Source organism: Oncorhynchus masou, chromosome 12 (genome assembly GCF_036934945.1).
Source record: "Oncorhynchus masou masou isolate Uvic2021 chromosome 12, UVic_Omas_1.1, whole genome shotgun sequence".
In the NCBI taxonomy this organism is placed as follows: domain Eukaryota; kingdom Metazoa; phylum Chordata; class Actinopteri; order Salmoniformes; family Salmonidae; genus Oncorhynchus; species Oncorhynchus masou.
Window position 1 is genome coordinate 56,115,381 of NC_088223.1, and position 21,246 is coordinate 56,136,626.

The following is a 21,246-nucleotide window of genomic DNA, read 5'->3' on the forward strand; positions in this document are numbered from 1 at the left end:
AGATGGTTTTAGAAGTTTGAGAGAAAAAAAAATATCATGAGGTTAGGGTACTGACACATAAAACCACACCTGAAACCTCTCCATAGAAACTCCCATCGGGAGATCGACTAACACGTTTGTGTATGAGCTCAAGTAGCCTAAAATCAATATTAATTTCAGTCACCGTCGGTTTTAACATAAATTGTCTAAGTCCCACCGTTATGATTTAGGTAGTAAATCCGTGTTTCCGTCTCGAGTGTTCAGCCTGTGGCATCCAGTGATGTGGATGAGAAGTTGCTGAGGCTGAGACAGAGAGCGGAGTTCGGTGGAGCCCCACCTCCTACCACGCTCTTGTGCGCGGTCTGGAGAGCAGAGCAAGTGCTGAAAAATTATCCTCACTTGATTTCTCATAACAAATACGTGCTTCGTTTACTCTACGCGGTGACATATTCCGTTTTGTGATTAAGACACGTGTGACATTTTAAATACTTTTTAAAATATCGTTCAATCTGTATTTCGTGGTGTGTGGGTTTTACGCACGACATTCGCATAGCTTGAGAAACTTGGACTAAAGGGATAGATAGATAGGTTGAAGATGAGTGCATATCTTCGCTAAGGTGCAGTTGCAACAGGATTTTAGAGTAGAGAAAAGCAATTGAACGTCGTGGCCAGAAGCATAGAGTTCATAACTACTGGTTATTATCTGTAAAAACGAAATGAATTAATTCTAGCTTGATTTGTGTTATTTTTCGTGGTCAGAAAAAAATCGCGTTTTTTTGACAGCGGTAGAATGGAAGGCTGCAGAATGACATGGGAAAGGATCCATCGAATTTGAGGGTAAAGTTATCAATGGTACTAATGGATTTGCTCTCAACTGGTGATTTTTTTCGTCGTCGTGATACAGTATTTGGATTGAGTCATTGATACTGAGGTTTGAGGGTTATATACCTGCCTCTGGGACGACAGAAGGAAAAAAAACGAGACAATCGCACCCTAAGAAGTCTTTGGCAAAGGTAAATTAAATATATTGACATACAACCAGAATAGTGCTTTCCAAGATAAACGCATGTGCAGTATGTCATGTTTAAAAGTCAAACGTTTCTTAGTAAAGGTTAATTGCCTCTTTCTAAATAGGAAAGTATGTCTGATCATAAGATATTTGTTTGCTGTATGTATAATTTCTAATACAATATACACTCATTCATTAAATAGCCTTGTGTACATTTAAACAAATTTAAAAGATGGGTAATTCAAACCACTCCCCAATAGTTCGTTTTCCTGCGAATCCGATTAACCAGGTGCAATAGCTTGAATCGGACACTTGTTTGACTAAAAGCCCTTAAACGTCTGGAGTCGTCACTCTCTCTTTCTCTCTCCCTCCCCGCAGTAAAAGCAAGAGATGCTCTTATCGACCAACTATGCATACTGACCAGCCATACAGGCTATATTCGTTTAGCATCGTCTATCAATATTTCGTTCCCACTTCCCACATATTAAACGTCAGTTTGACAGTCTACATGACTCCAGACGCAGCTCTTTTCAGTGTATATTTAAAATTTTCAGAGACTGAGCGCATTTCTTTAGTGATACACGCCTATGTTTGTCCATACCCTCCCAAATATTGACAAGCAGTACACATGGGCAGAGTATGGATAAATATTGCTCCTCATGGTGATTAGTATTATTGTTGTCTTGTCATAAAAAGTAACTATGCATCTAACTTCATATAGATTATTAGAGATTACTGAGAGGCAAGGGAGCAGTATGTTATGCAGTCTATTGCCTTGCTACTCAAATCAATATGAAGTGTATAGACTAGTTCTTCTGGAGATAGATTCTCAGACTTAACTATGACAGGGTTCCCTTTTCAAGAATTGTGTTTTAATAATTTTATTTGTGTTTATTGGTGAGCTGCTTCTTGTATGTTTTACAGTCGGCATAAAGTGATATATTTCTGCACATATTAGATGTTAAGCATGGGTATGGCTTGAAGCTAAAGCCAGTGCCAGGGAAAGAATTTTCATCTTGGGCCATTCACACACATTGATTCAATCAGACCGCCATGTCTCTGATGTGCAATCTTCAGACATTGATTTATCAAATTACTTAGAATTCCTATCCATTCCCAAAAACGTCACTCAACTACAATGCATACTTCTAAGTTTGACAGTTAACGTATGTTTGAAACACTTTGCGGGATGAAGGCCTACTGTACGTACACATGCTTATTCATGACTTAGCTCAAGCTTTCAATGCATGATATACACAAGCCTTTGAGCTACACTCACATTCCTCAAATTCAGCTCTGTGTGTTTGTGACAAAGTGATTTCAACCCTTATACTCCTACGGTAGCAAGGTGATTTGAAGAGACATGTGTTGCCATATGGCATGAACCCAAGGAATGAAACCATTAGTGGCATAGCAATATAGGCCTACTGTACTGTGTTTGAAATGGAATCATTGTGAGACAGAGGAATGATGAGTCAGTTAATGATGAATTGCTGCTGAGACTTATCCCAGAACCTGTTGCAGTCTGATGACCATGATCTGTCAGTGACCAGGCTGTGGGGAAGAGAAAAGGTCACTGCCACACAGAAGGCTGATGTCACCAGGATGCCTTGTAAAAGCTGTTGATAAAAGCTGTTTGTGCTGCAGCTGATAATGACAATGGCGGACAAACATCAGGATTAGATCATTCTTATGTCTATAATTGTTAATTGCATGCCAAAGGTTATATTCTCTATGGCATTTTGATGAATGGAGAGCCATGATTCTAGGGCACTTCAACACACAGAATCACTGGACTGCAATTATGACCCAGTAATGGCTTGTGCTATGGTTCTACATACATCTGGACTGGGTTCTTCATACATCTAGGAATTAGAATACTAGAATGGACATTAACCTTCTTATGATGGTTCAAAGGTCAACCATGTTGGTCTGGGAGTTGGTCAACCATGGGTTGCCAGTGCTGTAGTAAGATATTGTGTAAAACAATGAATGTGAAGACTGCATCTGCAATGTACATGTATGTATGTATGTTAGCTAGCCAGCCAGTTTTAGAGGAATGATTCCAGAATGTAAAAAAGAATACTGCCAACATTCCATTCAAATAATGCAGTCAATCCACAGCCATATACTGGCTCAAATCAGTTCATGTGAAGACAAGTTGTAAATGCAACAACAAGTACTGATATTGTATCATATAATAGCACTCACAGCTTTCCAAGAAAACACAATCTGAGACATTTATGGTCTGTTTGTAAATATTTTAGAAGCTATTTGTACAGAAAATGTGTATAAAACCCATATTAACTGTATTTTTAGTTTATAGTATTTATATATTAGGTGCACAATAATTCAATTAGACAATTTCTGATACATCACATGCCTTACTTTTATTTGCCTGCATATGTAATGCAGGAAATGCATCAGCTATGCCTCTACTGCCATTAATTTCAATAAAACTACTTTTGGACTTGTCACTGACCATGATGGCTGCTATTTCACCCCATTGTGGAACTTTGAGGGTTTTTGACGTATCCCCTCTAGTAATTTAATAGGATCTCTATGGAGTACTTGATATTCTTCTTCACATATTTTGTCTCACTCAATACGATAGCAATCCAATGTTATGCATATTCTAAACTCTTGGATTATGTTTTATTCATGTTTACTTAGAAATATGCTGGAACTGCATGAGTAATTTAATATCACAATTACATCAGAATTATTATTATTATATTATTTTTGGGGGTGAAAATAACACAAGCCATTGACCTCATTACTCGTTCTGGCTTTTCCAAAATCCCAGTGCTGTTGAACTCACCCGCTGTTGAGGAGATACACACAACTTGCAGTGCTGCAGCCCTCAAAAGCACACGTTATTACAGTCCAGGTTGAGTTGTAATTGTGTATCTGCTCTTATCCGTTACCTGAAAGTATACAGACTCTTATCTTAAATGGAAACTGGGCTTAGACTCTTCAGTGGAGTAGTCCACTCATAGGTATGAATAAGCTATGTATGTTACTCTGTATATTGCTTCTGTTATTGAGGCTTCCATAGACTCTTATCTGACAATGAACGTGTGACTATAATCCGAGTTGTGTATGTGTGTACCTGATCTGGAGACTGTTGAAAGAATATTGTTGCAATTATCTCCTTGGAAGTGATTATGTGATCACTTCTAATGGGTGTTTGGAGTCTCTTATCTAGAGGAAAGTGTGGTTATGGCTTTATTAAGGAGACATTTTAAAGAACCTCTGAGAGACATTCATTCACTGTATGGAGACTCCTGAAGGGCCATATGACACTTATTGGGAGTGAGTTTTATATGATTAGCCTGACTGGGTGAGTGGTATCTTTTTTTCCCTTTAGTATTTAGGATCTCTTGGGATCTGTTTTAGATACTGTATTGTCATCTGAGAAGCGTTTTAATTGTTTTCATGCAAGTCAATACAGTACTGCAGTCCAATGCTGCTTTCATCATGCTCCTTTGTGAAGCAACACTTTCAAAGGAGATATTGTTATGGGTCATTGCTGTTGAACTTGATGACTGTCTTCCTCAGCAATTGTGGACATGGAGGATGAGGGTGATAATGTGCTCTGGGTTAACTAGCTGTCATTGAGTTTATTTGTCTCCATATGTTTGTCACCACAAGCTCATCACATTTAACAGGACTATAGGCTGGAAAAGTAATGTATTCTCTGATCTCCTCCAATTTAGTTTATTTATAAAATCTTAATAGATGGCAACATATTTAGTTTCTATGTAGCTGTAGTCTTAGTTGTTTGTTTTTTTACGGTGCTTTACGATATACTCTTTAAACATGCTTTTACTTCATGTGCTGTCATTCAAGCCACATCGACTGGAGGCTGCCCTGCAAATGTAAAAAGGACACATCAATAACTAAGCAATTAGTCCATCAATAACGTGCACTTCCAATCTTAACGGATTCAAAGGAATTGGATTTCTAATTGGTATTCTAGACATGCTCATGTTTTGCTGTTTAGTTTTAACATGTATTTGCTTTGCAACATTGTTGCATGCAAAGAGGGGCAGAAAAATACTGGCTTATGGCCAAAAATATATGCAGCTATAGGATCACTAAATTTGTTCACAGATGCTTTTTGACACACACACACGCACACACTCACCCACATACTGTACACAGTTTTTCTATTCTTGTTGGGTCACAGGGTAACATTTATTTCCATTCAAAATCCTATCTTAACCCCAACCTTGACCCCTAAACCTAACCCAAACCCCTAATTCTAACTCTAACCCAACCGCTAAGCTTAAAGCCTTGTCCTCGTGGGGACATGGGAAATGTCCTTGTTTCCTTGTTTTACTATCCTTATGGGAACTTTTGGAGATTTCAGGGCCAGACCCCCCCCCCCCCCCACACACACACACAAAAACATAAACTCACAAGAAACATCCTCTCACTGTCAACTGTGTTTATTTTCAGCAAACTTAACGTGTAAATATTTGTATGAATATAACAAGATTCAACAACTGAGACATAAACCGAACAAGTTCCACAGGCATGTGACTAACAGAAATGGAATAATGTGAACAAAGGGGGGCCAAAATCAAAAGTAACAGTCAGTATCTGGTGTGGCCACCAGCTGCATTAAGTACTGCAGTGCATCTCCTCATGGACTGCACCAGATTTGCCAGTTCTTGCTGTGAGATGTTACCTCACTCTTCCAAGGCACCTACAAGTTCCCGGACATGTCTGGGGGGAATGGCCCTAGCCCTCACCCTCCGATCCAACAGGTCCCAGATGTGCTCAGTGGGATTGAGATCCGGGCTCTTCGCTGGCCATGGCAAAACACTGACATTCCTGTCTTGCAGGAAATCACACACAGAACGAGCAGTACGGTTGGTGGCATTGTCATGCTGGAGGGTCATGTCAGGATGAGCCTGCAGGAAGGGTACCACATGAGGGAGGAGGATGTCTTCCCTTAAATGCACAGTGTTGAGATTGCCTGCAATGGCAACAAGCTCAGTCCGATGATGCTGTGACACACCGCCCCAGACCATGACGGATCCTCCACCTCCAAATCGATCCCGTTCCAGATTACAGTCCTCTGTGTAATGCGCATTCCTTCGAAGATAAACGTGAATCCGACCATTACCACTGGTGAGACAAAACCGCCACTCGTCAGTGAAGAGCACTTTTTGCCAGTGTCTGGTTCAGTGATGGTGGGTTTGTGCCCATAGGCGACGTTGTTGCCGGTGATGTCTGGTGAGGACCTGCCTTACAACAGGCCTACAAGCCCTCAGTCCAGCCACTCTCAGTCTATTGCGGACAGTCTGAGCACTGATGGGGGGATTGTGCATTCCTGGTGTAACTCAGACAGTTGTCGTTGCCATCTTATACCTATACCGCAGGTGTGATGTCCAGATGTACCAATCCTGTGCAGGTGTTGTTACACGTGGTCTGCCACTGTGAGGACGATCAGCTGTCCGTCCTGTCTCCCTGTAGCGCTGTCTTAGGCAACTAACAGTACGGACATTGCAATTTATTGCCCTGGCCACATCTGCAGTCCCCATGCCTCCTTGCAGCATGCCTAGGCCCGTTCACGCAGATGAGAACGGACCCTGTGCATATTTCTTTTGATATTTTTCATAGTCAGTAGAAAGGCCTCATTAGTGTCCTAAGTTTTCATAACTGTGACCTTAATTGCCTACTGTCTGTAAGCTGTTAGTGTCTTAACGACCGTTCCACAGGTCGTTCCACATTGAACAAGCATGGGAAACAGTGTTTAAACCCTTTACAATGAAGATCTGTGAAGTTATTTGGATTTTTACGAATTATCTTTGAAAGACAGGGTACTGAAAAAGGGATGTTTCTCTTTTTTGCTGAGTTTACATACTAACATATAATAGCAGTTAAACGTTTGGACACACCTACTCATTCAGGGTTTTTTTCTTTATTTTTACTATATTCTACATTGTAGAATAATAGGAAAGACATCAAAACTATGAAATAACACATGGAATCATGTAGTAATCCAACAAAAATCGATTTTAGATTCTTCAAAGTAGCCACCCTTTGCTTTGATGACAGCTTTGCATTCTCTCAACCAGCTTCACCTGGAATGCTTTTCCAACAGTCTTGTAGGAGCTCCCACATATTCTGAGCACTTGTTGGCTGCGTTTCCTTCACCCTGCAGTCCAACTCATCCCAAACAATCTCTATTGGGTTGAGGTCAGGTGATTGTGGCGGCTAAGTCATCTGATGCAGCACTCCATCACTCTCATTCTTGGTCAAATAACCCCTACACAGCCTGGAGGTGTGTAGGGTCATTGACCTGTTGAAAAACAAATGATAGTCCCACTAAACACAAACCAGATGGGTTGGCATATCGCTGCAGAATGCTGTGGTAGCCAAGCTGGTTATGTGTGTCTTGAATTCTAAATAAATCACAAACAGTGTCACCAGCAAAGCACCCCCACACCATAACACCTCTTCCTCCATGCATCACGGTGGAATCCACGCAAGCGGAGATAATACGTTCACCTGCTCTGCATCTCACAAAGTCACGGTGGTTGGAACCAAAAATGTCAAATTTGGACTAATTTGACTGAAGGGCAGATTTCCACCGGTCTAATGTCCATTGCTCGTGTTTCTTGACCCAAACAAGTCTCTTTTTATTATTGGTTTCCTTTAGTATTGGTTTCTTTGCAGCAATTCAACCATGAAGGCCTGTTTCACGTAGTCTCCTCTGAACAGTTGATGTTGAGATGTGTCTGTTACTTTATTTGGGCAGCAATCTAAGGTGCAGTTAACTTTAATGAACTTATCCTCTGCAGCAGAGGCAGCTCTGTCTTCCTTTCCTGTGTCGGTCCTCATGAGAGCCAGTTTCATCATGGCGCTTAATGTTTTTTTCTGACTGCACTTGAAGAAACGTTCAAAGTTCTTTACATTTGCCAAAATGACTGACTTTCATGTCTTACAGTAATGCTGGACTGTCGTTTCTCTTTGCTTATTTGAGCTGTTCTTGCCATTATCTGGACTTGGTCTTTTACCGAATTGGCCTATCTTCTGTATACCACCCCTACCTTGTCACAACACAGCTGATTGGCTCAAATGTATTAAGAAGGAAAGACATTCCACAAATTAACTTTTAACAAGGCACACCTTTTAATTGAAATGCATTCCATGTGACCACCTCATGAAGCTGGTTGAGAGAATGCCAAGAGTGTGTAAAGCTGTCATCAAGGCAAAGGGTGGCTACTTTGAAGAATCTAAAATCTATTTGAATTTGTTGAACACTTTCTTTGGTTACTACATGTATTATTTCATAGTTTTGATGTCTTCACCATTATTATACAATGTAGAAAATTGTAAAAAATTAAGAAAAACCCTTGAATGAGTAAGTGTGTTCCAACTTTTGACTGGTGCTGTACATACATGCATACATACATACATACATACATACATACATACATACATCAGCATGCAAAGGCTTTAAAGGCTACAAGGACCTGTGCTGGAGCACTACAACAATATAAACCATCCCAATGAACTGTCTCATCCTCTTTCAAGTTACAGCGAGAACTCTTCTCACACATGAAATAATTGTAAAAGTGTAAAATCATTTGCAGTCTTAAAAATAGTGTATTCTTTAGCTTGGAATATGGATCAAAGCAGAAGCTAAACTAGCGGGGTAGTGATTAATGGGGTGGCGTAGCAGGTTAGAAATCAAACATGAACATTACAGTGTGTAAATTAGCCCATAACAGCAGAGTAGGATGGAGATCTCATCTGCTCAAAAGTAAAGCTGCATTTTGTGATAAGGCGCAGGCCAGGTTACAGATCAGCAACATGTTCCACATGAAGCCAAACACTGATGTGCTGCTGCCTCTGGGTGCTGCAGCTGGAGCCTTAGGTGGGTCAGACCTCTCTCGTATTAGATCAGTCAGATTATGCATTTTCAGTCTTGTCTTTTATATCATATCGTCAAGGTTTCGTAAACATACTGTATGGTTTGTTCAACAGTGTTATTTTTTTTTTTTTGTGGCGTTGCATTCACAAGCTGCTTCTATACACATTTAATGATGTCTAGGAGGCTCAACCTTGAACCGTGGCACTGTACCCTGTCTTTGAGGCTCTGCATTGAATTATACAGCTGCCGTAATGCACACTGGGCCGCTCTCACTTTATCTTCTGTGTAAATTCTGTCTGGAAATCAATTCTTTAAAATATATATATACTTATGTAGCGCTTAAACAAGTTTTCAATACTGGCTGTTGCTGTTTTCAATATCCGCAGCACTGTGCTGAAGATCTGATTTAGTGAATGAAAACAGTTACAAACTGTCTGCAAAAGCTCAATTTGGTTTAATTAATGTGGCAAAAATAAGGAGGGGAAATCACCCAACATGCCGAACTGTTGTTACACGATTCCACATTTAGATGAATGACATTATCATCCCTATTTGTTAAATTGTTCCTTTCAAATAGAAGATTGGGTGCTCATTGCTTTATAAATTCCCTGTAAGTCACTAAGTCAGTGGAGAAAATCTCCAACATCTGAACCATTATTTTTCAAGCATGGCAAAAATGGTCCTTAGGAGAAACATGTTATGCTCATTGTTCATGTTTCCTGGGTTTTGTCCTGTTGACAGGGGAAAGATAATACTTGCTCTCTAAACAAGGATATTATCTATTCCAATGGGGAGAGCTTGTTTTTAGTAAATATGCCATATATGATGAATCGTTCCTTGTATTGTCATTGCAGAAGAAACATTATTTTCACATACCTGGGAGAATACATTGTTTTCACTAACGTTAAAACCCCTAGAATTATAAAATCTTAATTAAACCCCAATGAAGATACTATTTATATATATATAGTATCAACAGTTTCCCGTGTGTATCAAGAATAGTCCACCACCCAAAGGACACCCAGCCAACTTGACACAACTGTGGGAAGCATTGGAGTTTAAATGGGCCAGCATCACTGTGGAATGCTTTCAACACCTTGTAGAGTCCATGCCATGATTAATTGAGGCTGTTCTGAGGGCAAAAGGGCGGGGAGTGCAACACAATATTACAGAAATGTTCTTAATGTTTTGTACACTCAGTGTATATACATACCATATGTATAACTATGGCTGTTGATTAACTATGTTGTTTCAGAGCACAGTCAACATAACCAATAAACCTTAAGCCCAAGTATAGTTTTTCATCTTTAATGTGTTATTTATTTTTTATTTTATTTTTTTGCTGGCAGGTAATCTGGTGACGGACTTCATGGAACTGCACTTGGGAGCAGTTCTGTTGTGGGTCCTGGTGTTGGACTGCTGTGGTTGCGCTGAGGCTGGTATCCTCTACCGGGTCCAGGAGGAGCAGCCCCCCAGCACGCTGATTGGCAGCCTGGCATCAGACCAGGGCCTGCCCGACACTGGTCACTTGTACAAGCTGGAGGTGGGCTCTCCGTACCTGCGAGTGGATGGGAAGACAGGGGACATCTTCACCACAGAGATCCCCATAGACAGGGAGACATTGAGGGACTGCCGCAGTATTGTCAGGGGCAAGCCCTGCTTCCTGGAGTTTGAAGTGTCCGTCACAGACCTAATCCACAACCAGAGCCCCAGGCTCATTGAGGGCCGCATCGAGGTCCAGGACATCAACGACAACACGCCGCAGTTTCCCTCCCCCGTGCTCACCATCTCTGTCCCAGAAAACACCCACTTGGGAGCTCTGTTCTCCATTCCCCTGGCCACAGACAGGGACTCGGAGAGGAACGGGGTGGCCGACTACGCCCTCACCGCTGGGCCAGACGCGGTGACGCTCTTCGGCCTGCAGGTGGCGGAAGACAGGGGGGAGAAGCTGCCCCAGCTCATCGTCCTGGGCAGTCTGGACCGGGAGCTCAAGGACTCGTACGACCTGACAATCAAAGCTGTGGACGGAGGTAACCCCCAGCGCTATAGCAGTGCCTTGCTGAGAGTGGTGGTTGCTGATGCTAACGACAATGCTCCGAAGTTTGAGAAGGCCACGTACGAGGCAGAGGTTTCAGAAAACAGCCCTGTGGGACACTCTATTTTGCAGGTAAAACATTATTTTAATATTGCAGAGTGATCAAGGTGTTGTTTACGCTACCGTATAGATTGGATACAACTTTGACTGTGAGAAAACTAAGTGTTTTATATCCACAACTCATTAGGGTCCAACATGCGGTGCTGGGTTTCTAGGTTTTTACCATGATGAAATGCCTGAATGAAGTTACTGAATTTGCAATTTCACAGTGTAGTCTTATTGAACTGCTGCCAGAAGCAGCAAAGCTTAGCCAATTTATTGAACGTTTTTTGAACAATTAGCCCACTCAATAAAGTTTCTTCCCGAGCGGGTATTTTGGTTGACAGTTTCTAAGTCAAAGAAACCCTCAGTGTACATTTATTTTCATTACACATGTGTCTCTCTGAAGCTAGGATGGTGTGTTTTCATATTATTGCAAGATATGTTTATAATATGCACATTTAGACTCCCTTGCTGTTAACTAACTTCAATGACATCGGGCTGTAAACCTAAACCCCTTACCCATACCTCCATATGCCAACATAACCCCTGAATTCTTACCCTGATTCCAACCTCTAACCTAATCCTTTGTCTCTGATTGCAGGTGAAAGCCAATGACTCTGACATGGGCCCCAATGGAGAGATAGAATACACACTACACCAGGCATTAGACCCAGTGCCAAAACTCCTGCGAATTGATCGCTCCACTGGCATCATCTATGTCAAAGGGCCCTTGGATCGGGAAGAAATCAGCGATTTGACATTCTACGTAGTGGCCAGGGACAAAGGTCCCCAACCCAAAAGCTCCAAGACCTTTGTGACAATCCAGGTGACTGACCAGAACGACAATTCCCCTGCTGTGGAGATCCGTGGGATCGGCCTGGTGACCCACAGTGACGGGGTGGCCAACATATCAGAGGACATGCCAGTGGGCACGGCGGTGGCCCTTGTCCAGGTGTCTGACAGGGATGAGGGGGAGAATGCAGTGGTCACCTGTGTGGTGGCGGGGGACGTGCCGTTCCAGCTGCGCCCGGCTAGTGACTCGTCCACTAACAAGAGGAAGTATTTTCTGCAGACTACAACCCCCTTGGACTATGAGAGGGTCAGGGAATACCGTGTGGAGATTGTGGCTGTTGACTCTGGCAACCCAGCTCTTTCTAGTACTAACTCATTGAAGGTGCAGGTGACTGATGTTAATGACAACTCCCCAGTGTTTTCCCCAAACCTGTTTGAGGTTGCCTTTGCAGAGGAGAACCAGCCAGGGGACAAGGTTGTGGACGTGGTTGCCACGGACGCTGATAGCGGAACTAACGCCGAGCTGGTCTACAGCATCGTAGCAGACACATCTACCAGGGGCCTGTTTGAGATTGACCCCGATTCAGGGGAGGTGAGGGCACGGAGCTCACTGGACAGAGAGCATAAAGAACGCTATGAGTTCCGGGTCACTGCGTCTGATAAAGGTTCTCCCAGTCACAGAGGAACAGCAACTGTCGTGGTCAAGGTGCTGGACCGCAATGACAACGACCCCAAGTTCATGCTAAGTGGCTACAGCTTCTCTGTTCTGGAGAACATGCCCCCACTCAGCGCCGTTGGCATGGTGACTGTGCTGGACATGGACCAGGGAGAGAACGCCAGAGTGCAGCTCTCTGTGGAGCCAGACGGAGGGAAGTTTGTGATTCAGAATGGAACAGGAACCATCCTGTCCAGCATCTCCTTTGACCGGGAGAAGGAGAGCAGCTACACCTTCCGTCTGAAGGCCGTAGACGGGGGAGAGCCTCCCAGGTCCTCCTATGTAGGCGTTACCATCAATGTCCTGGATGAAAACGACAATGATCCTGTGGTCACCAAGCCCTCCAACTCCTCCTTCAGACTCCTGTCCCCTCTAGCTGCCCCAGAAAGCCGTGTGGAGCTAGTGGAGGCTGAAGACCTGGACACTGGGCCCAATGCAGAGCTGGTCTTCAGCATTACTGGAGGAAACCCTTATGACCTCTTCAGCATCTCCTCCACTACTGGGGAGATCACCCTGGCCAAGGAGCTGACCCGGAAACATGGTGGGCTCCATCGCCTGGTGGTGAGGGTGAGTGATGCTGGTAAACCCGCACGCCACGCCACTGCCATGGTGCACATCTACGTCAATGAGACCATTGCTAACGTCAGTCTGGTGGAAGCACTGGTCGGACACAGTCTCTACACCCCTCTGGAGACAGACATTGCTGGTGACCCTGACTACGGTCTGGCAGCCCAGCGCAGTAACATTGTGTACGGAAGCCTGGCGGGAGTGGCGGGCGTTGTCATGGTGATCGTAGTGGTGGTGTTTATCCGCCACCGCATTCAGCGGGAGACAAAGAGCGGCTACCAGGCTGGCAAGAAGGAGACCAAGGACCTTTACGCCCCTAAGCAGGGGCCAAAGAATGGCAAAGGCAAGAGGGGAAGGAAAGGAAAGCCCTCCAAGTCCCCCAAGCCCTTGGGAGAGGAGGAGGAGGTCAGTCTCCAGAAGAGTCTCAAGTTCAACCTGGATGGGGTCAACGACAGCCCCAGGATCCACCTGCCCCTGACATACCCCCCAGGCAGCCCTGACCTTGGCAGACACTACCGCTCCAACTCTCCCCTACCATCCATCCAGCTGCAGGCCCAGTCTCCGTCGGCCTCCCAGAAGCACCAGGCAGTCCAGGACCTCCCTGCAACCAACACCTTCGTAGGGACTGGAGGAGATGACAATTCAACAGGCTCAGACCAGTACTCGGATTATAGCTACAAGGCCAGCCAGCCAAAGTACAACAGCAAGCAGGTAAGAGCCAGAGCTTCGAAAGCAAAACAATAATTTGTTTAAATTGCCTGTGACAAAGGTAGGAGGTGGTGTGTTATTAGTGGAGTGGCTGTGATATTTAAGGCTATGGATGGGGGCCATTAACGTTGGAAATTCCACCCCAAAAACAATCAAGCAGCCGTTTCAGAATGCTGTTGGCTACCTGCTTTTCATCGCCTGATTTAAACACACAATCAGTAACTAAAAAAGGCTTTAGTAATTAGGAAAACGTCCATCCATTTGGAGGTAGAAAGGGCACATGGAAGTAATAAGAAACTGCTTTTGGTCTCCTCTTTTACCAGGGTGGAGATGAGTCTCCTTCCCCTTCTCCCCCCTCTTCCCCCTCTTCCCATGGGTTCATTAATCTAGCTGGTGAACGGAGGAGGTGAGGTAGAGGGCGAGGTTCATGTCTGAGTGACTTACTCTTACACTTCTGCTTGACCTCACGCCCTGTGGTCCATAGAGGTCACATGCTCTTATCTTCTCACTGCACTGCACTCCACTTCACTTGGCTTGGCTCTGACCCTTCTACCATTGCCATGGAAACAGAAATATTAATAGGCTCAGAGAGGATTAGAATGCAAAAATAAATTAGGAAGAGTATGTCTGTATGTCTCTGTGCATATATGCGTGCTTGCTTGAATATCTGATTGTGTGCCCGTGTGTGTGTGTGTATCTACAAGTGTCTATTAGCTTAACCTGACCTGCGCGGTACAATATGTTCAAGATCCTATTATTCAAGGGAAATGGGTGACTGGGCTCTGAATATGTGTGGGACACTTTGAGGATAAGGAAGCTTATCTCCAGAACCCAGTCAGTCACCACTGGTTGGCTAGTGGCTGGTGGGTAATTTCAGCAGATGTTGCCTGACAGCTTGGACAATTGCGAGCCCCTGTGGGTTAAGAGAGTCAGTAGTGTGTACAGTCACCACTGTCTCAGTGATGGACAGCATATACGAGCAAAGTGACAATGAACTGTAGCCCTGCAGTGGGTTTGCATGTTTGGGTCTATGTGAGTAAGTCTGTGTTTCCAGGTGGGCTTTGTGCTTTGGTTGTATTTGAGGACATACATGTCTAATCTAGCTATATGCTACTGCTAGTGTCTGTGCTGTGTGCACCTGTGCATCAAGCTAGCCTCCTCACCTCTCTCTGTTTGCGTTTCTCTGCATGAGTGTGTAAAGTGTTTCAAAACATGTGTGAGTTGATGGAAAGGTGCTGCAAAAACACGGACAGATGTTAAAACTCGTGTGACATACCTCAGCAGATGTTACCTCATGTATGGCATCCCCTCTCACATCAGGAAGAACAGATTGACCAAAATAAATAATAAAGTTGCTGCCTATTGGAGTGACAGATGTGGAGTGGAGAGCTTACTCTAGTCAACCATGCTGGTCTAAACAATGACTCACATTTTCAGTGGGGATGTGCTCAGGTGTCTGTGACTAGAACTGAGCTTCTCAATGATTCTTGGCAGTGCTGAATGTAAACACACTGGTGCTACCATTCGCTGTCAGCACATATTCATATCTCTGGCAGTTTCACCTCTTCTCTTTTTAGACCTAGCTCCAATAACTGGATTTGGGACGGTGTTTCTCAATATGCATACTATCATGCTCTGAGCATGAAAATTGGAGCACAGGAGTGTCCGAATCAAGGTACAGTATGCGAAACGGAGCACGGCTAGCACTTCTCTAATGCGTACTCCGTTTCTACATATTTTGCAGCATGCATCAATTCAAGCTTCAACAGAAAGTATGCAAAGAAACAAAGAAAAATTATTGCAAAGAAACGTTAAAAAGGCCGGACATTATTTGAGCTGAAGTGAGAGACTTCGGAATGAAATGTTGCCTATTCACATCTCATATGATGCATGACTACAATATATTATCTTGACACCTGCCTACAATAGCTATGGACTTGCGTAAATTGCAAGCCCATAGTAAGTCAATAGGGCTAACTGACTAGCTACTACTGTTAGCTAGCCAAATAGCCACAAAGAATTATTAGCTAGCTAGCTACCCATGAAGAATCTACCCATTCATTTTAGGTCCTGCTTGCCTGTTAAACTATATTAGCTACATTAGTTAGCTACATTATTATGATTCACATATAGCTAGCTGATAGTTAAACTTTTGCTTTGTGTATATCTTGTTTCGTCTCTATTGCGATTGTCCTGGCTGGAAGAAGGTTCAGTGAATGGGTAAGTCCATAGTACATCCAATAGGGCTAGCTAGCTCGCCACTAAGAATTGGCAGCTAGCTACCCACGAATAATGTACATCTAACTTGCATAACATAAGTTTTAGGTAAATTGTGACGGTTTAACTAGCTGGCTAGCTAGATTATTACGACTCACATAGAGCTAGCAGATAATTATGAAGTAAAATATTTGCTTTGTGATATGTTGGTTTTTCTCTATTGTTGCCATTGTCCTGGCTGGAAGAAGGTTCAGTGAATGGGGAGAGGTAGGGAGAGTGTGAGTGCTTTACAAATGTAATGTTTTATGCATTCTCCACACTCTTATCCTCACAAGAACGTACTCAAGAGAACATCCTTGGAGAATGCACTTCCAGCATGAGAATGTGGAGCAGGGTAGTATACATATTGAAAAACACCGTTAGTGCACAAGACATTAGGAACGTAGACTGACCAGGTAAATCCAGGTGAAAGCTATCATCCCTTATTGATGTCACTTGTTAAATCCACTTGAATCAATGTAGATGAAGGGGAGGAGACAGGTTAAAGAAGGATTTTGAAGCCTTAAGAGAATTGAGACAGTTTCCCGTGTGTATGAGGAATGGTCCACCACCCAAAGGACATCCAGCCAACTTGACACACTGGTGGGAAGCATTGGAGTCAACATGGGCAAGCATCTCTGTGGAACGCTTCCAGCACTGTGTAGAGTCCATGCCCCGACAAATTGAGGCTGTTCTGAGGGCAAAAGGGGGTGCAACTCAATATTAGGAAGGTGTTCTTAATGTTTGTACAATCAGTAATCAAGTAAACAACCACTTAATTTCCCAGTGGCGTGATCTGGTCTGGACAGAGCTGTGTGAAGCCTATGGCTATGTCCCCAATCCAAAGGCAGCTGCCTGATGCCTACCTGCCTCACCTACCTTTGTAGGTAGCACTTTTCCAGTTGGCAACTGCTGATTGGGATGGGATTCTAAGGCAGCATCCGCGAGACATTTAGTTGCATTGTAGCCACTGTAGCACCGTGAGCAACTAGTGCTAGCAATTCAGTGAACAACTATCCCAAAATGGAAATATCTGACACAAATAAAAAGTAAACAAGTTACAAAATGTATCTCCTCAGTGCCAGTTCATGAATTAAGTTGACACCAACCAGAATACTTAGCCTACAGTATAGGGTCCTCCTCTAGCATATTGCTTGGTCTGCAGCTCCATCTTTGTGGAATGTGGACATGACAGGTAAGCTTGCATGCATGATACAAACTACAGTTTTTTGAGATAGCTAAGCTATTTTACTGACTGTTTAAGAATGATTAATAGCCAGAATAGTAGTGCTTCACTGTGAAGCTATTACTGCGTTAGAGCTGCTAATGTTTTATTCTAATGAGTAGGCTTGCATTGTGATTCCTAAACTATCACACCCGCACATATTATTAAATGACTCTGATCTCAAGAACATGATTTTATATTTGTTGATAACTAATATTGAAAGGTGATATGATGCAATCTAACTAGATTAAAACGATACTTCCTCCTAATGTTAGCTAAATGCATTGGATACCCCAAAAATATAATGGCATGTGATAAAGGATAACATGTCCAATATAATTATATAAATGCACATCAAACAGGAATATACAGTGCATTTGGAAAGTATTCAGACTCCTTGACTTTCTCCACCTTTTGTTACATTACAGCCTTATTGGAAAATTGATTAAATTGTTTTTTCCCCTCACCAATCTACAAAAAAATACCCCATAATAACAAAGCAAAATCGTTTTTTTAGAAATGCTTGCAAATATATTACAAATAAAAAACTGAAGTATCACATTTCCATAAGTTTTCAGACCCTTTACTCAGTACTTTGTTGAAGCACCTTTGGCAGCAATTACAGCCTCGAGTCTTCTTGGGTATGATACCACAAGCTTGGCACACTTGTATTTGGGGAGTTTCTTCCATTCTTCTCTGCATATCCTCGCAAGTTCTGTCAGGTTGGATGGCGACCGTCGCTGCACATTTGGAGACTTGTCCCGAAGCCACTCCTGCATTGTCATGGCTGTGTGCTTAGGGTCGTTGTCCTGTTGGAAGGTGAACCGTCGCCCAAGTCTGAGTTCCTGAGCGCTCTGGTTCAGGTTTTCATCAGGATCTCTATACTTTGCTCTATTCATCTTTCCCTCGATCCTGACTAGTCTCCCAGTCCTTGCCGCTGAAAAACATCCCCACAGCATTGTGCTGCAACCACCATGTTTCACTGTAGGGATGGTGCCAGGTTTCCTCCAGACGTGGCGCTTGGCATTCAGGCCAAAGAGTTTTATCTTGGTTTCATCAGACCAGACAATGTTCTTTCTCATGGACTGAGAGTCTTTAGGTGCCTTTTGGCAAACTCCAAGCAGGCTGTCGTTCCTTTTACTGATGAGTGGCTTCCATCTGGCCACTCTACCATAAAGGCCTGATTGGTGGAGTGCTGCAGAGATGGTTTTCCTTCTGGAAGGTTCTCCCATCTCCACAGAGGAAATCTGGAGCTCTGTCAGAGTGACTGTCATGTTCTTGGTCACCTCCCTGACCAAGGCCCTTCTGCACTGATTGCTCAGTTTGGCTGGGAGGCCAGCTCTAGGAAGAGTCTTGGCGGTTCAAAACTTTTTCTGTTTAAGAATGATGGAGTTCAATGTGTTCTTGGGACCTTCAATGCTTCAGAAATGTTTTGGTACTCCTCCCCAGATCTGTGCCTCCGACACGATCCTGTCTCAGAGCTCTACACACAATTCCTTCGACCTCATGGCTTGGTTTTTGCTCTGACATGCATTGTCAACTGTGGGGACCTTATATAGACAGGTGTGTGCCTTTCCAAATCATGTCCAATCATTTGAATTTACCCCAGGTAAACCCCAATCAAGTTGTAGAAACATATCAAGGTAAATGTGAACAGTGTAACGTAAACAGGATGCGCCTGAGCTCAATTTCAATTCTCATAGCAAAGAGTCTGAATACTTATCTAAATAAAGTATTTCTGTTTAATGTTTTAATACATTTGGAAAATTTTCAAAATACTTATTTTCACTTTGTCATTATTAGGTATTGTGTGTAGATTGATGTGGATTTTTATTTATTTAATCAGTTTTAGAATAAGTTTAACGTAAAGAAAATATGGAAAAAGTCAAGGGGTCTGAAAACTTTCCGAATGCACAGTATATTCAATTAAATGAATGCAGCATTGTAATATTATTGATGTCTTTCTCTTGCAGAGGATTAGTCAGATGAACTGCAGTCATCAGATGCCCAAGACTCCAAACATGTGGAGACATCAGCACTTGTCATTTTCAATAAACGTTAACATTTGTATTGGTTTTCCTGTATCTGTGCATGAGTCCTTAAAACACATGCCATTGTACAAAAGAAGCAATTCCCAAGTGAGGGACATCAATGAGATTAACTTCCAACATACATAAGCTTGTTCAATACATGAGGGCACATTGTGTCATGACAACCATAGGTTTTTGTTTTTACAGACAGGCCAGGAGTTTACAGTTTTCTGTTCCCTAGCCCTTCACTAACCTATGTCAACTAATGGTGGTCTACATTGGAAACTTGCACACAGTGCATACCCCTGGGACAGAAAATCACATCTGTATTTTAGAATGAGCTTCAAAAGTTACAATTTCCTGACAAATCTGCATGATAAACCATAACATGGGTGAATCTATTTATCTCGAACGTTGTGATGGTGCACATTCCTGAATAAAATCCCGGAATATGGTGATTATCCTGTTTGCTGAGAGGTTCCCGACAAATTATTTACATCTGTAGGGTGTCAGGGCGGGATGTCCTTCAAACCCGGAACAAGCAGAGACGAGAGGGGAGAAATTAACCTCACTGCTCAAATATCAGTGCTGGTTCAAGTTGCTGAAGCAACAACTACCTGTATTAATGTGCAATAGTTTTGTTAACAGTTTTGCATATTTTTAAGCTTGATCAAGTTGTTTACACTAAGAGTATAATAACTTAGCCTCTAGTGTAAACTAGTAACACCAACCCAATGGTGCAACAAAATAGGGAAAGGGAAAGTGACAAGAGAAAGTTAGCTAACGTTAGGTAAACAGACACTGTATGCAGAGTCATCAACGGAATGCACAAATGATTTGGCTGGCTAACAAGCCTAGTTTGAACAGAACACAGCTGGCTGCATTTCCTATCATTTTCATCAGATGTTGTTAATAAAATGTCGTATCTCCAAACAAGTCCAGAAACATTTTCTCCTGCCAAGCCATTGCAATGTGGTGCCCACTTTAGTCCCTGAAAACAGATGGGAAAACATTATTTGCTGCATGTCTTCAGCTGGCTAGAAAGTTCCCCAATTCATTATTTAAAAACTGTCTGGGTCTTCACAATTGACGCAATGCTCAATCTATGATTAGGCCAAGTTAGTTTACATGTTTACATGTTCAGCTATCGCGTCCGGCGTGTTGGCAATGGGCTGATTAACACCAGTTGATAAACATCATAGGAAAGTGATCTGTTCATCATTTTAACAAAATGTTGATGTTAAATAAACATTATACTTACATTAAGTTATTCCTTATTCTTCTGAGAAATGTTTTCCCAAGTGGGGACAACATTTGGGGAATTTTGGGATGCTGCCTTCAAAATCACCCCAATGAAGGTACCTTAGAAGGCAGCATTTTAAGTTACTTTAGGATTGGTACATGCCAATTTTGATGTCCTGCCTAGACATTCTGCCTCAAAGAACAGCTTACGTGTGTTTGTGTAAGTGATTGAGGTTGACGTTAAGGCAAGGTGGGGTCGTGAGGATGGGTTCAGGGATGCATTTATAGGTTTTCCCAACGTGTTCTCCCTCACTCCGAATGTGTGAAATTACATGATGGTTGCCGGGGAGACCATTAGCTTACATTGAGCCCAGTGTTGATAATTAGCCCATTCAGGCCAAAGATTGGACACCTTTTTACATAGCATTTTAATGATGTGTCCCTCCTCCTTAGGAGAGAAAGAACCAGTGTGAGAGATATTAGCACACAGTGAAAGATCAAGGGAAAGGCCTTCCCAGTTCATTTTTAAGTGGGCGTGATGAGCGCTTGTGAAGCCGTAAATCTGTACTTAAATTAAATCCACACAATTAAAATGCCTTATTAGTCAGAGATAGCTGAGTGTTGTCCCCCTGTGGGGCTCCGCCTTCATCTCGGCACTGCAGTGGGCAGCTAGCTAACTCCATCTCCAGCCA

At 42.9% G+C, this 21,246-nt stretch overlaps 1 protein-coding gene across 1 annotated transcript in view; it reads left to right on the forward strand.

Annotated features, from left to right (window-relative positions):
- Positions 1 to 330: 330 nt before the first annotated feature.
- LOC135550473 (protocadherin-1-like) overlaps positions 331 to 21,246 on the forward strand; it is a 100,218-nt gene continuing 79,302 nt past the window's right edge. Inside the window, exons 1-3 of the mRNA XM_064981317.1 lie at positions 331 to 992; positions 10,232 to 11,049; positions 11,621 to 13,804. Coding sequence (XP_064837389.1) covers positions 10,252 to 11,049; positions 11,621 to 13,804 — 2,982 coding nt within the window. The 5' untranslated portion in view covers positions 331 to 992; positions 10,232 to 10,251. The remainder of the gene's footprint in view (positions 993 to 10,231; positions 11,050 to 11,620; positions 13,805 to 21,246) is intronic.